Raw genomic sequence first — 15,147 nt, forward strand, 5'->3', positions numbered from 1 at the left:
ACCTGCTAAAGAGAGTGTGAAGAAAGTAAACTTAAGCAGTTTGGTTGATGAGAGAGAGAGAGAGAGAGAGAGAGAGTGTGTGTGTGTGTGTGTGTGTGTGTGTATCAACAAATTCCCTGTGAATGCAGCCCAGTAGCATGGCAGATCAATGATACACTGGAACCAGGGAGGGTTCATATCAGAATGAGAACAGAGCACTGCCCATTAACCTGGGGGCATCCCACAGGCTATCCGATGGGAAAGGAAGAGGCAGACCAGCATGTATACCGTGTCCTGTGAGTAAGATGCACCGGCACCGACCCCTCCCAGCTGTGCATGTACACATCTGTCCATGACTGCATGAACACAGAGCAGGGCGTGGAGGGAACACACTAGGTAGTTAACATGGGTTTCTTGGCTGGCTGGGAGTGGCATGGTCCAGGGGGGATAAGCAGCCAAGTTCCTTTCAAAAACACATGTATAATATGATACAATTAGTAGGATATGTGTGAAAATGATCCCCATGTAGGTACAGGTGCAGAGCAGTTGTAAAATTTGCTAAAAGGAAGTGGCAAAACAGGGAGGAGCTAGGCTGATGCTTTCAGTAGGTGGAAGATAATGAAATTTCTGGCTGGAAACTGGGGAAGCTGCGGGCTGGGGTGCTTCTGGTGGTCGGGTGGAAAGTGAGAATTTAGATTGCGTGACGCTTCACTGTTTCCAGAGCATTCCATGCACACCCTGCCTGTCTCACAGCTTCCTCTAAGGTAGGAGTCGTTGACTTCATTAACAGGTGGCAAAACTAAACCACCAAGCTCATCATCTGAAAGCTTTTCCTTCGCACGGGTGATTCCCGGCCTTGAATAAGGCACTCCCTGCACAGACCTCCATCTTAAACGGATGAAGAAGCCTCAAGGCTTTATTCTTATTATTATGTCACTTAAGCATGTAAAAGCAAAAAACAAAACAAAACAAAAACACACAGCATAAACTCCTTATTCTTTTGGATCTTGTGCAACAATAAAACAAAAAGTATATGAATTCAATGCAAACTAAATGATACAATCAATGAAGATTCTAATTAACTCTGTGAATGTGATGGTGTGGATTTGCTCAAATTGAGACACCGCTTGAAAGGCGAAGAAATGAATGAATGGCCTGGTCGCTGAGCTTGTGCCTCCTGCCCCCTGGTGGTAACTAAGAACATCACAATGAGGTGGCATTCAGAAGGAAGCTGTTCCTTTTAGCATCCTAAAATAGAAGCCAGGGGATAGATTCTTACAACTTCATACTGATTTTTAAAAATTAGTATGATTTTATTGCAGCATGATTTATGCACAGTCAACTCCATTTAAACTGCCTAATGCGATACAGATTGTTGGCAGATGGAATCATGTATGAAACCACTGCCACATTTTTCTAAACATTGATGAAAATGGAGTCATATGGTATGCTGTCTTTTGCATCTGGCTTCCTGCACTCAGAAGAATGACTCGGATTCATCCATGTGGTGGCATATAACAGTAACTGATTCTTTTTTATTACCGAGTAGTATTCCATCGTATGGATATACCACATTTTTTTTTCTGTAAAAATGTGATTTTAATAGAAATTTTCTATTCTCTTGATAGGAAGCATCTAAGTAATCTTTTATAATTTATAAGAACTTGCACATTTTATTATATATACAAGTGGCCTGCCCTCCAAAACACGTGGTATCTTCTACAAGAAAATGATATCAATATTGCCTGCTTAAATTAGGTGTTTTTTTTTTTTTTTTGGTGAAAGAGAAAGGCTTTTATACTGTGGCATTTCCTTGTTTACAAGAGAGTGAAATGTAGCTCCATAGATGATACTATTGATTTTAATGAAAATCTTGGGAACTACGAGAATAAAACAATGATTTTCAATAAGTAGAAAGGTTTCAGGAGAGGTATAAAAAATGACATGGCTGGCCAGGCGTCATGGCTCACGCCTGTAGTCCCAGCGCTTTGAGAGGCTGAAGTGGGCAGATCACAAGGTCAGGAGTCTGAGACCAGCCTGACCAACACGGTGAAACCCCATCTCTACTAAAAAATACAAAATTAGCTGGGTGGGCGTGGTGGCGGGCACCTGTAGTCCCAGCTACTCAGGAGGCTGAGGCAAGAGAATGGTGGGAACCTGGGAGGTGGAGCTTGCAGTGAGCCGAGATTGCACCACTGCACTCCAACCTGAGCAACAGAGTGAGACTCTGAAAAAAAAAAAAAAGACACAATGCTTTGTATAGACAAGCTATTGACTTGCTCTGTGCGGACCTTCCTTGATGAAGGCAGGACACGATGGCTAACTAGTGATCCCCTGTGCACTCCAATATCTAGATTAGGGCAGCCAGAGTGGGCTGGGCCCAGCTTCCTGGGCCTGGGGGTGCCGGGGGGCAGCCTGAGGCCCTTTCTGGCACACAGCGAGTAAGCCCTGCAAAGAAGGTCACATGAAGTCCCAGCAGATCCTCCAGGCTCCACAGTGTCCCTGACATACTGCTCTTGAGTGATTAAAAAAGCTCCAGGATCATGTTTCCTGTGGCTTTTCATGACAGGAGCACGCGAATCATAGAGTCCATGTCACTTGCCAAATACGTTCGGTTATTATTATTATTATTATTGCCATGAATTAAGGAAACAGTCTTTCGTTTCAGTAAGACATTAAGTGCTACATGGAATTGGATGAGTTAGACTTTTCAGCTGTGTATATTCCCAGGGGACTTCGTACCTGCCACCGCGTCTGTTTCAGTCCTGGTGTTACTCACTGCCTGCCTGTGTCTGCCGCTTTCTCTCCTTAGACGTCCTTCACCTTGTCCTGGACAGTGTACCTCCTGGCAAGGCACCCAGAAGTGCAGCAGACGGTGTACCGGGAGATTGTCAAGAATTTAGGGGAAAGGCATGTTCCAACGGCAGCTGATGTCCCCAAGGTCCCGCTGGTCAGAGCTCTCCTTAAGGAAACCCTGAGGTAAAAGGCTCGCCAGAGTCTATCAACAAACTGTGTCCCTTACGTCCCTGGTTCTCTATCATAACAAGTTCTCCAACTGCCTTCCATGACTGACTTGTTTAGGATGAGGACGTTCGTGACTGTTATTTTTCCTCTGCTCTTGTCAGAATAGCAGAAAGACCATTCTGTTTTATGGGTCGACATAATCCTTGTTCTCTGTAAATATCTTTGGGCTGGGCACAGTGGCTCACACCTGTAATCCCAGCACTTTGGGAGACCAAGGCAGATCACCTGAGGTCGGGAGTTCAAGAGCAGCCTGGCCAACATGGTGAAACTGCGTCTCTACTAAAAATACAAAAATCAGCCGGGTGTGGGGGTGGGTGCCTGTAGTCTCATCTACTTGGGAGGCTGAGGCAAGAGAATCACTTGAAGCCAGGTGATAGAGCCGAGATTGCACCACTGCACTCCAGCCTGGGCAACAGAGCGAGACTGTCTCAAAAAAAAAAAGATTTTTGGAGCAGTCATTGAATATTGTCCCTGCTTTAGCCAATTGGCTTATCGGAGTTTCCCAACATATGCCTGGGTCAACGGCCGTTGACTTTGTTCCTCCGAAGATAACACCAAACAAGATCGACACGTCAGGAAAACAGTTTGGGCGTTCTGCTGATTTCCAGACCTGGGTACAAACCTCATGGTTCTTGTGCGAATGTCCCATCTGGGTTGAGAAGCCACCCAGTGAGGCTCATTTGCTCCCAGACAGGGTTTTCCTGACAATGGGGAAAGCCGGAGGGATGTGGGCTGTCCTGGGTTGAGGGGATGGTTTGGGTAGGAGGTGGGATTAGGGACAGATGACATCCCTTCCGCAAAACACGGCATCCTCTGTGAGGAAGTGCTGTGACAAAGAGCAAAGCTTGTTTTCTGCAGTATGTACTAAAGAATTCTTTCAAAGCTGACTTGATAATGACCCTCAACCTGTAGAGCATGCTGTTCAATCTCAAAATTAAAAAAAAACAAAACAAAACAGGAGCTGGCTGTGGGGTTTTTGGTATTTATCAATTAAAGTTTTATTCAGTGTTTTCTGAGATAACCTGATGGCTGAAATGCCGTTTCTCCAAATGCATTTCATGGGGTCTTAAGTCCTATGAACTATTCCTTGATAAAGTGGTCCCATGGTCACATAAAATATTAGAAACCTGGAATTTTCCCTTCTGGGAACACAATGGCATGTGAAAGACTTGGCTTTGTGTTTTGCAAACGTTTTGCTTTGGGAATCTTTTCCACATTCCTCAGAATACTTGCTGGCAAAGCAAGACAGCAAAGAAGCCACAAAGGTCCTTGTAAAATGTTTCAGTTGAAAAAGTATCATGTGTTACTTTTTAAGAATTTTTAATGGAAATGGGAATATATCCAAGGTTCTGAATGTTCAATAAAATATTGTGAAAGTCACCACATCGTTCCTGTCCCCGCTGGCTCTTCTGCAGGCTGTTTCCAGTGCTGCCAGGGAACGGCCGGGTCACCCAGGAAGACCTGGTTATTGGCGGGTATCTGATTCCGAAAGGCGTGAGTTTGGGGACATAGGGGTTGGCCAGGCCTTGCGGGTTGGGGTTGAATTGGAATCTGCTTCTACCTTCAGAGAGTCTTTGTCCCTAAGCAGAGATCAATAGGTTTCCTTTTCCTTTGCATGTATTTTAAGATGAAGATGGGGTGTTGGGAGAAAGGAAGGGAATGATGTGATCTCAAAGTTCTGGAAACTTACTGCTTGCCAGCAAGGCCGCCCATGCTCCTTGGCCTGCTCCCCGGGCCGTGTGAAAGTAGCCAGTCACTGCGGAGAGTCTCTGCAGGGCTTGATGTGCTTGTCAGTGGTTGCAGTGACATTTGGTGTGCACTGTGGAGAGGGAAGGGAGGGAGCTGCTGCCATCCTGGGTGTGAGTGGACCCAGGCGGCCCCCGGGAGGGAGCATCCCAGGAGACTGTCCTGCTAGGGCTCTGGGCCCTGCCCTGCTCTCGTGTGATTCTGCTCCTTATCCTTTCTGTGTCATCCCTGATTTCCTCAGACCCAGCTGGCCCTTTGCCACTATGCCACATCGTACCAGGATGAGAACTTCCCTCGGGCCAAGGAGTTCCGGCCTGAGCGCTGGTTGCGGAAAGGAGACTTAGACAGAGTTGACAATTTTGGATCCATCCCCTTTGGTCATGGGGTTCGCAGCTGCATAGGGCGGAGGATTGCAGAACTGGAGATTCACCTTGTCGTGATCCAGGTAGGGCGTGGAGGCCAAACGTTGGCCTTTGGGTTCGGCCTCTTTCTACTGGGCTCAACTGGATAAAGACTTCCAGGTTAAAAAGAAAACACGATTTTGGAAACTTAAGAGCAAGAGCTGTCAGGCATGGTGGCTCACGCCTGTGGTCCTAGCTACTCAGGAGGCTGAGGCGGGAGGCTCACTTGAACCTAGGAGTTCAAGGCTGCAGTGAACCTTGATCACACCACAGCACTCCAGCCTGGGCGACAGAGTGAGACCCTACCCAAAAACAAGAGCTCTGCATGAAATCCCTTGAAAATGACTCCCCATATCCCGTGCCCACCCCGCCCCCCAGCCATGGCAGCCACTTCAACCCCATGGCCTCCTGCCTTGCGTCACTCCTTCCTTGGAATCGTGTGGGTGGACGACAGTCCACGGCCTGAAGATTTGCATGGGTTGTGTGTCACTGGGGGTGTCGGGGGCCCAGAGACCAGCTCTCCTGCCATCACACAGCAGGTTGGGAGAGAGGGGAGCGGGGGTCAAATGAGTGGTCTTCAAACACTAGGGAGCATGAAGCCAGCAGGGAGGGCCTTACAAGGCAGACCCCCAGCCCCGCCTGCAGAGTCGCGGGTTTGGTGGGTTAGGGGTGGGGCATCCGCTGCTGCTGCCGATGACGGTGGTGTGGTACATGGCTATAATCTGAGAAACGCTGGAGGTCTACGCGAGGCCCTATGGGGTTTGGGGACCCCACCTCCACCTCTAGTGGCCGGGTCTGCAGTTAGCAGCTGGCGTCTCAGGCACCCTTAGCAGCAGGCCCCCCGGGAAAGGCACAGTGGCCCTCTCGCTGGTCTCCTTTGTTTACCCGAGCCAACCATTTACACGGAGCACTGGTTCTCGAGCTTCTTAGGTTGTGAAACATCAGGAAGCCCTGGGTGTTGTTAGAGAACACCTCACACGTGAAGATACATAATTCTGGGTTTTCACCGTATCTGGGTTCAGGCTGTAGCAGGAACTAAGTAACACCTGAAGGAAATTTGATAAAAGAAAAGTCAATGGCGGAGAAAATTCCACCCGTTAGCCTCTGCTGCAAGCTGGAGAAGACGGTTTCAGCGACGGGAAACCTTGGCCCGAGGTTGGGAGCTCCATCGTTGCCTGAGCACTGGGAGAACGTGGGGAGTGCCTGGTGACCTCACCTCCCCATTTTACTGATGAGGAAACCGAGGCGTAGAGAGCAACAGCCACTTGCCAAGTCCCACAGTGGCAGGTGCAGGGTGGGATCCAGGTGTCTCGACTTTTTCCCTACAAGTCATACAGGTGCCTCCTCCCGGCTCACTGGGAGCCCAGAGTTGGGCAGAAGGGACAGTAAGGGTCTACTGCCCAGGGAGGAGGCACAGAACGAGGTGTGGGGAGAACCCCGACTGGCTCAGAGCTGGTTCTGGAGGCACAGGCGGCCCACAAGGCTCTGCTGGGGTGGGGCTGGGGGGACCAAGTGGCCATCCCACCTTGCTGTGGATGTGGCCGCTGCCCCTGTCCCTGAAAGCATGTGAGCGGCAGCTCGGTGTATAGGGGGAGCTCAGGGCAAACCGGCTTCACCCTCAGTTCTGCCACTTGCTGGCTCCGGGACCTTGGCAGGTTTCTCAGTCACCTGAGCTGAGCCTGTCGCATCATTTACAAAAGGGGCCAAACCCCTGCCTGATAGGTGTGTGAGGAGGAAAAACAGTCCACGCACAGAGTCTGTGCCCAAGAAGTGCAAGCTATTCTCATCCTCTGAGCCCCGCACTAAGTCTGCTGTGGGGAGTGTTTTCAGGAAGGTCTCGGCTCCCTAAAATGCTGCTGTACCTCCTGCAGCCACTGCGCCCTCCAAAAGGGCATCGGTGAGTTGGGAGGGGAGGCTTGTTACCTCCAAGCTCTGGCTGCCTGAAGAACCGGGGTAGACACCTGAGCAAGAGGCCAGCGGCGAAATGGTGTTTGGAGCTCGTGATGGGGTCTTGTTTGCTGCTGTTAACATATGGATATACCTGCTAAAGCTTTTGCTTAAAAAGCCCTCATTTCTACCTGGGCAAGTGTAGAAAGGGAGCATCATGGGTTTTTTTGTTTGTTTGTTTGTTTGTTTGAGTATTGCTCTGTCGTCAGGCTGGAGTGCAGTGGCGCAATCGGCTCACCGCAACCTCCACCTCCTGGGTTCATGCAATTCTCCTGCCTCAGCCTCTGGAGTAGCTGAGATTACAGGTGCCCATCATCATGCCCAGCTAAGTTTTGTATTTTTAGTAGAGATGGGTATTCACCATGTTGGCCAGGCTGGTCTCAAACTCCTGACCTCAAGTGATCCACCCGCCTTGGCCTCCCAAAGTGCTGGGATTACAGGTGTTAGCCACCATGCCTGGCCCATGATTTTTTTTTTTTTTTTTTTGATGGAGTCTCGCCCTGTTGCCCAGGCTGGAGTGTAGTAGCGCAATCTTGGGTCACTGCAACTCTGCCTCTTGGGTTCAAGTGATTCTCCTGCCTCAGCCTCTGGAGTAGCTAGGGTTACAGGCGCCTGCCACCATGCCCAGCTAATTTTTTATATCTTTAGTAGAGACGGAGTTTCACCATGTTGACCAGGCTGGTCTCGAACTCCTGACCTCAAGTGATCCACTGCCTCAGCCTCCCAAAGTGCTGGGATTACAGGTGTGAGCCAGCATGCCTGGCCCATGATTTTTAATTGTTAAGAAAAAAGCCAGGCACAGTGGCTCACGCCTGTAATCCCAGCAGTTTGGGAGGCCGAGGCGGGCGGATCATGAGGTCAAGAGTTCGAGACCAGCCTGAACAATATGGTGAAATCCCATCTCTACTAAAAATACAAACATTAGCCGGGCCTGGTGGCGGGTGCCTGTAATCACAGCTACTTGGGAGGCTGAGGCAGGAGAATTGCTTGAACCCAGGAGGCGGAGGTTGCAGTGAGCCAAGATCGCGCCACTGCACTCCAGCCTGGGCGACAGAGTGAGACTCTGTCTCAAAAATAAAAAAGAAAAAGAAAAAGAAAAAGGATTAAAAAAGAGAAGGCACAAATAGTACCAGGAATGAGCAAGGAGGCACAGCTGTATAGACAGGAGATGATTTTTTTTTTAATCAAGAAAATACCTCTAACAGTTTTTTGCCAATGAATTTGAAGACTTAGATAAAGCATACTATTTGCTAGAAAAAATATAAGTCATCCAAATGGACTCAAATGAAAGAGAACAGACCTAAGATATCCAATCAGTGAGAACAGATCAAAGAAATGAGTTAGTGGTAAAAAGATTTACCCCTAAAATGTCCTGAATCTAGACAGGATTATTGACAAGTTTTATCAGAACTTCAGGGAACAGGTAATCATCATCTTATATAAATAGAGAATAGAAAAAGGAAGTCTCATTTTGTGAGACTTGCATAACCTTGATATTCAAACCTGGAAAGGATGATATGGAAAATAAAAACTGCAGGCCAGCCTGACTGATTAATCATTGAAGATGAAAAATATGCAAAATGAACAGTTGGCAGGCTGAATGTATAAAACAGAAAGGCATCTTCACCCATGAGGTGTATTCAGGAATGCAAGGATGGTCTGCCTAGAGAAAATCTGTCAGTAGAATCCACCACAGTTAAAAGGAGAAAAATTACACGAGTGTCCCGAAAGATAATGGATAAAATTGAACCCCAATTAATGAAGAAAGTCTCTTAGCACAGGAGCAACAGCGGGCCTTTCTTTTCTTTTCTTTTCTTTTAATTTTTCTTTTTCTTTTTTTTTTGAGGTGGAGTCTCGCTCTGTCACCCAGGCTGGAGTGCAGTGGCATGATCTTGGCTCACTGCAAGCTCCACCTCCCAGGTTGCCGCCATTGTCCTGCCTCAGCCTCCTGAGTAGCTGGGACTACAGGCGCCCGCCACCGCGCCAGGCTAATTTTTTGTATTTTTAGTAGAGATGGGGTTTCACTGTGGTCTCGATCTCCTGACCTTGTGATCCGCCCGCCTCGGCCTCCCAAAGTGCTGGGATTACAGGCATGAGCCACCGCGCCCGGCCTAATTTTTCTTTAAGTTCTGGGATACATGTGCAGAATGTGCAGGTTTGTTACATAGGTATACATGTGCCATGGTGGTTTGCTGCACCCATCAACCCGTCATCTAGGTTTTAAGCCCCCGATGCATTAGGTATTTGTGATAATGCTCTCCCTCCTCTTCCCTCCACCCCCCGACAGGCCCCGGTGTGTGATGTTCCCCTCTCTGTGTCCATGTGTTCTCATTGTTCAACTCCCAACAGGCGTCCTTTCTTAACCAAATAAATGGCGTCCGCCTCAACAGTACAGGGAACATGCCTGAAGGCTACTGGGAAGGAAAGGGACAGCTTTCATGGTGTGATATTCATATGTTCCCTTAAAATGAGGAAAAAGATACTTGATGGAACAGGAGCATGTTTGGAAGATCCACCCCAACTCCCTGGGAACTGGAAACTGGATGTGGTGGGGGTGGCTCTGGGGGAGCAGTGTTTTTTGTCTTTTGTCTCCTGCATAGTTTTAATTTTTTCAACAAACAAACCACTCAGAAAAGAAAAAAGTACTGTGTGGCACGTTGGCCTTGATGTTAGGAGACCCACATGTGAGTCTTCCCTCTACCACACGGGAATGAGCAGGCGTTTCTGAGAGGTCAGCGCGAGGGGTCAGAGGTTGGGTGTTTAGGCTCATTCACCCAGATGCCAGCACGTGATGGAGCTGCCTGAAGACATGCTGTTCAGCTCATTTCTTTAATAGTGACGAAGGCGTGAGTTACGCCTGCGTCCCCATTGCAAGCCTTGACCCTGGAGCCCTGGTGCCCTGCCTGACTCTTAATTATCTTAAAAGAGATATCTTAAAGAGATTATCTTAAAGAGATAGTCGCTTTAGGATGATGGATACTTTGGTGTTTTTTCAAACTCACCGTGCAGGTACATTCCAGTTTTACCCTGGGAGGCAGGTCTGCATCTGCTTTTCAACTATAGAAATGAGAAATGGAATCAAAGGTACGAACCAAGATCAGCAATCTCATCATTCATTCCTTTTTCATTACTATTCACTATTACCAGCACAACTGATTGTAAATTAGGCTCTGCGGAGAGCTCTACGTCCCCATCTAATAGTGTTAGAGGCCAGGCGTGGTGGCTCACACCTGTAATCCCAGACCTTGGGGAGGCAGAGGTGGGAAGATCGTTGGAGGTTAGGAGTTCGGAAGCAGCCTGGGCAACAAAACGAGTCTCTGTTTCTACAAAAAAATTAAAAAATTAGCCAGATGTGATGCATGCCTGTGGTCCCAGCTACTGAGGAGCCTGAGGTGGGAGGATCACTTGAGCCCAGGAGGTTGAGGCTGCAGAGAGCCGTGATCACACCATGGTACTCCAGCCTGGAGCCCTAGCCCATCCTGGCTGCAGCTTCTTTGCCTGGGAGACAAAACTGGAGAGAGAGGAAGGGCAGGGTGGGGACTGCCTGGGTCTTAAGTAGGAGTAGGAGACTATGGTGTCACCAGCTCATCTGCCCCCTGCCCTGTCCAAATGGGCTGAAAGCAAGGCCCCCCTTCCCCCAGGAGCCTGTCTGTGGACAGAAGTCTTTAGAGCAGGTTACCTGTATTCCTAAGCCCAGTACTGACTTTGAACATCAAGCCCTGGCTGGCCGGTGGGGGAGATAATCGCTTTAGGGTGATGGATACTTTGGTGTTCTTTCAAACTCACCATGTAGGAACGTTCCAGTTTTATCCTGGGAGTCAGGGCTGGTTCTGCTTTTGAACTGTAGAAATGAGAAATTGAATCAAAGGTACGAACCAAGAATATTTAAATTCAGGATGTTAGCACGATGAAGTCTTTTGGAGGATTCAGCTCTCTCCGCCTCTGTTTCTGGCCGGGTCTGAAGTGGCTGCAGATTCGGAACCAGCAGGAAACCCGGAATTTCACTTTGTTCCGCATTTCCCCCTGCTCCTTTGACGCCTTCTTCATCTAGACCTGCAGTGGAAGCAACAGAGTTAGAATCTGAAATGGCAAATGAAACTTAAGTCATCTGAGCATCTGCTGTATCTCTGTCCCACGGCTGCACAGCTGCTCAGTGGACATGCTAGGCTCTGGTACGGGATCTAAAATTCTGTTTCCAAACAGCGGGCTTCCCGCTGACCCAGAGGTTCTGTAGCCTCCAAAAGCTGGATGTGGGTGCTCCTTGCCTGGGCTCTCTGCAGCCCAGTGCCGCCACAGGAAGAGTAAAAGCATTCAGGGAGCACTGAGAATTTTCTGCTGTTCCAATTCTGACCCCTTCTCTCTCTTTCTCTTCTTAGTTGCTTCAACATTTTGAGATCAAAACATCTTCTCAGACTAAAGCTGTTCACGCAAAAACCCACGGGCTCCTGACGCCAGGGGGGCCCATCCATGTACGATTCGTTAACAGAAAGTAAGCCTGGATTTTAAACCTGGGCTGACGTAGCAGACCAGCTCGCCGACGCACAGTGGCTATTTGTGTGTCGCTGATCACCGTGGAGAAGGAAAGCCAAGTCGCTGGAGGTCGTCTTGTTATAGACTGGCTTCCCAGGTCCTGGGACACTTGTAAATCTTTATGCAAAGTAATGTAAAAAGGTTGCTATTTTACTGGTTCAGGCCAGAAGTTGCCCTTTCTCTGGGGGAAACAGCTGTTTAAAAACCAGTGGCACTGAATTTTTATGCTTCATACATTGTGCTAGACTCAATATTTAATGACTGTCAGTATCCTATGCATTTACTTGTATAGGGAAACGGTGGTTTATTTACATATTCAGTTCTTCAATATATGTTCTCTAATACTGGCATCTGGGCTTGAATTGCCATCAACAGTAAGTTGAAGGCAATTTCAACTTACTGTTTCTAATTTGAAGAGGGAACATTAAGAACGCCTCTGTAATACCGTAATTTTGGGAAGAAAGCACCAGAGGCAACATTTTATCCTGAGCACCAGATTTAGATCCTGTTAAAGGGCGCAAACTTAAAAGGGCTGGCTGGGTGTGATGGCTCACGCCTGTAATCCCAGCATGTTGGGAGGTCAAGGTGGGAGGATTGTGTGAGCCAGAAGTTCGAGACCAGCCTGGGCAACATGGTGAAACCCTGTCTCTACCAAAAATACAAAAATTAGCCAGGCATGGTGGTGCACACCTACGGTCCTAGTTACTTGGGAGACTGAGGCAGGAGGATCGTTTGAGCTCAGGAGGTTGAGTCTGCAGTGAGCTATCTATGATGGCACCACTGCACTTCAGCCCAGGCAACAGAGTGAGACCCTCTCTCAAAAATAAAATAAAATAAAATGACTGTATTCTTGCTTTTCTCTCCACGAGTGCTTAATTTTCCAGTCACAATGCCTGATGAAGTTGACTGTTAGTTTTTATTTGGAAGAAATAAAAAAGAAAGCTCCTGGTGAAATCAAGAATAATCAGATTTTTTAACCAAATCTAAATACGGAGTAGAGCAGACGTATAAGAACTGGAAATATGACCATGTAAAATTTTGTTGCCTAAGTTGTGAGAGGTAATACAACAGGCAGTGTGGAAAACAATGTAACTTTTGAGCATTTTTATTTCAAGGAAAAATAAATACATAAATAGAGATGCTACAGATGCGACAATATTTTTATCTTGACGCTGTTATTTTAAATATCCACACGAGAACCCTGACACAGCTGTGTGCCTGTGCCAGGCTCTCAGGGAAGCCGTGGCTCCAGGAGTGCTGGATCCTGCTGAGTTCTGTTGCCTTTCCTGCTGCTCAGTGGTTGCTAAGAGGAAACACCGTAATTTCCTGATGCTCTTGCCTTGTCATCATGCCTGAAACAGCTCATTCCCAATTCCGTAATTCCTTTTACATAATCCTTCTCCAAAAATGACTTTCCTACTAATAGAGGCCATATGGTTTTTTTTTTCCATTTAGTAAGTCATTCCAAAATAACCCTTCAGTAAATAGACATAATATCCATTTCACATACCATTTTTGTTAAAGTATATAATAAAGTTGAAATCCGCATGATAGCAGAATCAGTCTAGTATGCATACTGTAAGTGTACAGGTAAATGTGAAATTAGGTCATATTAACTGGCCAAGTGTTGGATTGATTACTTTGAGGTAGCAGTATACGTATATTAAGTTTTATAAACTAGATGAAACTGCCTTCTGTTGGAGACTAAATTTAAAATTTTGAGAATAAGCGATTTGAAGTGACCTCTTATTCCCTGGCTATATATACAGTGTGACCCTCTAGTGAAGCGGCTCTGCCTGGGGATCAGCACAGGGTGGATAGCAAAGTGTGGGCTGGGGGTAGCACCTGCGCCCGCTGCTCAGTCTCGCTGAACAGGAAGGGAAGCAGCCAGAGCCAGACACGGGGGCCTCCTGGTGTGATGTAGCAGGAAGTGCAGGGTACCACCCAGGAAGCGTCCGTGCCAAGGAAATGGAGATTTAGCTGGACAAGTTTCTAGGTTCACTACTGGTTTATAGGAGACATGTGGTATACAAGGAGATGTCAAAACTCCATAGGGGGCCGGGCGTGGTGGCTCACACCTGCAATTCCAGCACTTTGGAGAGGTTGAGGTGGGAGGACTGCTTGAGGCCAGGAGTCTGAGACAAGCTTGGGCAACATAGTGAGATCTTGTCTACTAAAAATCAAAAAACTTAGCTGCGTGTGGTGGTGCATGCCTGTAGTCCTAGGTATTTGGGAGGCTGAGGCTGGAGGATTGCTTAAGTCTGGGAGGTTGAGCCTGCAGTGAGCCGTGACCCGCCACTACACTCCAGCCTGGGTGACAGAGCAAGACTCCATCTCAAACAAACAAGCAAACCGCATGGGATGCAGTCAGCAAAATCCAGAATAAAGTGAGGTTTATAGGACCAATGTCTCGGGTTTCCAACAAAACAAATACGTGACAGGCAAAAAACAAGAGGAGGGGCCGGGCGAAGTGGCTCTTGCCTGTTAATCCTAGCACTTTGGGAGGCCAAAGCAGGCGGATAACCTGAGGTTAGGGGTTCGAGACCGGCCTGGCCAACATGGTGAAACCCCATCTTTACTAAAAATACAGAAATTAGCCAGGCATGGTGGCAGGCTCCTGTAATTCCAGCTACTTGGGAGGCTGAGGCAGGAGAATCGTTTGAACCTGGGAGGCGGAGGTAGCGATGAGCCGAGATCACGCCACTGCACTCCAGCCTGGGCAACAAGAGCGAAACTCCGTATCTAAAACAAAAAACAAAAAAAAACCAAGGGGAGGGAAGAACTGTTATAGATGAAGCAATATAGGAGACATATTAAGCAAGTACAATGCTGGACTTCGTTTGAATCAGATTCAAATAAACCACTTGTTAAAAAGACATTTACGAGATAATTTTTAAAAATCAAATAAAAACCAAAAATATTGATTCTTCCAATCCATGAAAAAAGAGAGAGCAATTTGGGGAAATGTGAACACTGACTGTGTGTATTTGATGATATTTGGGAATCACTGTTAATTTTTTTTGGTGTGATAATGGTAGTTACGTTTAAAAAAAGAGATCTTATCTCTTGGAGGTATCTCTTAAAGATACAAATGTTTATGGCTGAAATGTTATGGCATCTTGGATTTGCTTTAAAGTAACCCAGCTTGCTGCAGGGGGTGGGTAATGTGTGTGTGGGGAGGTGGGGAGGCTGCGGGAGGAGGAAGTGACCCAAGGTTAGGCAGATGCTGCTAACTGTGGGAGCAGGGTGGTGAGCGGGGCTCATAACACTATGCTCTCTACTTTGTGTACGTGTGACCATTTCCATAATAAAAGATGCCTTCAGAAACAAAAGACTGATCAATAATATCATCATTCATTCCTTTTTCATTGCTATTCACTATTACCAGCACAACTGATTGTAAATTAGGCTGTGTGGAGAGCTCTACTTTCCCTTTATATAGTGTTAGAGGCTGGGCGTGGTATGAGCCACTTGGGGAGGTATGAGCCACCTGGGGAGGTATCAGCCACTTGGGGAGGCG

General features: G+C 47.5%; 1 protein-coding gene across 2 annotated transcripts in view; it reads left to right on the top strand.

Annotated features, from left to right (window-relative positions):
• CYP27C1 (cytochrome P450 family 27 subfamily C member 1) overlaps window positions 1–14,763 on the top strand; it is a 35,250-nt gene extending 20,487 nt beyond the window's left edge. For both annotated transcript variants that reach the window (XM_007964619.3, XM_073020259.1), the window contains exons 6-9: window positions 2,792–2,958; window positions 4,419–4,497; window positions 4,991–5,194; window positions 11,474–14,763. In XM_007964619.3, coding sequence (XP_007962810.3) covers window positions 2,792–2,958; window positions 4,419–4,497; window positions 4,991–5,194; window positions 11,474–11,590 — 567 coding nt within the window. In that variant the 3' untranslated portion in view covers window positions 11,591–14,763. The remainder of the gene's footprint in view (window positions 1–2,791; window positions 2,959–4,418; window positions 4,498–4,990; window positions 5,195–11,473) is intronic.
• The last annotated feature ends 384 nt before the right edge of the window (window positions 14,764–15,147 follow it).

Source organism: Chlorocebus sabaeus, chromosome 10, assembly GCF_047675955.1.
Source record: "Chlorocebus sabaeus isolate Y175 chromosome 10, mChlSab1.0.hap1, whole genome shotgun sequence".
Classification (NCBI taxonomy): domain Eukaryota; kingdom Metazoa; phylum Chordata; class Mammalia; order Primates; family Cercopithecidae; genus Chlorocebus; species Chlorocebus sabaeus.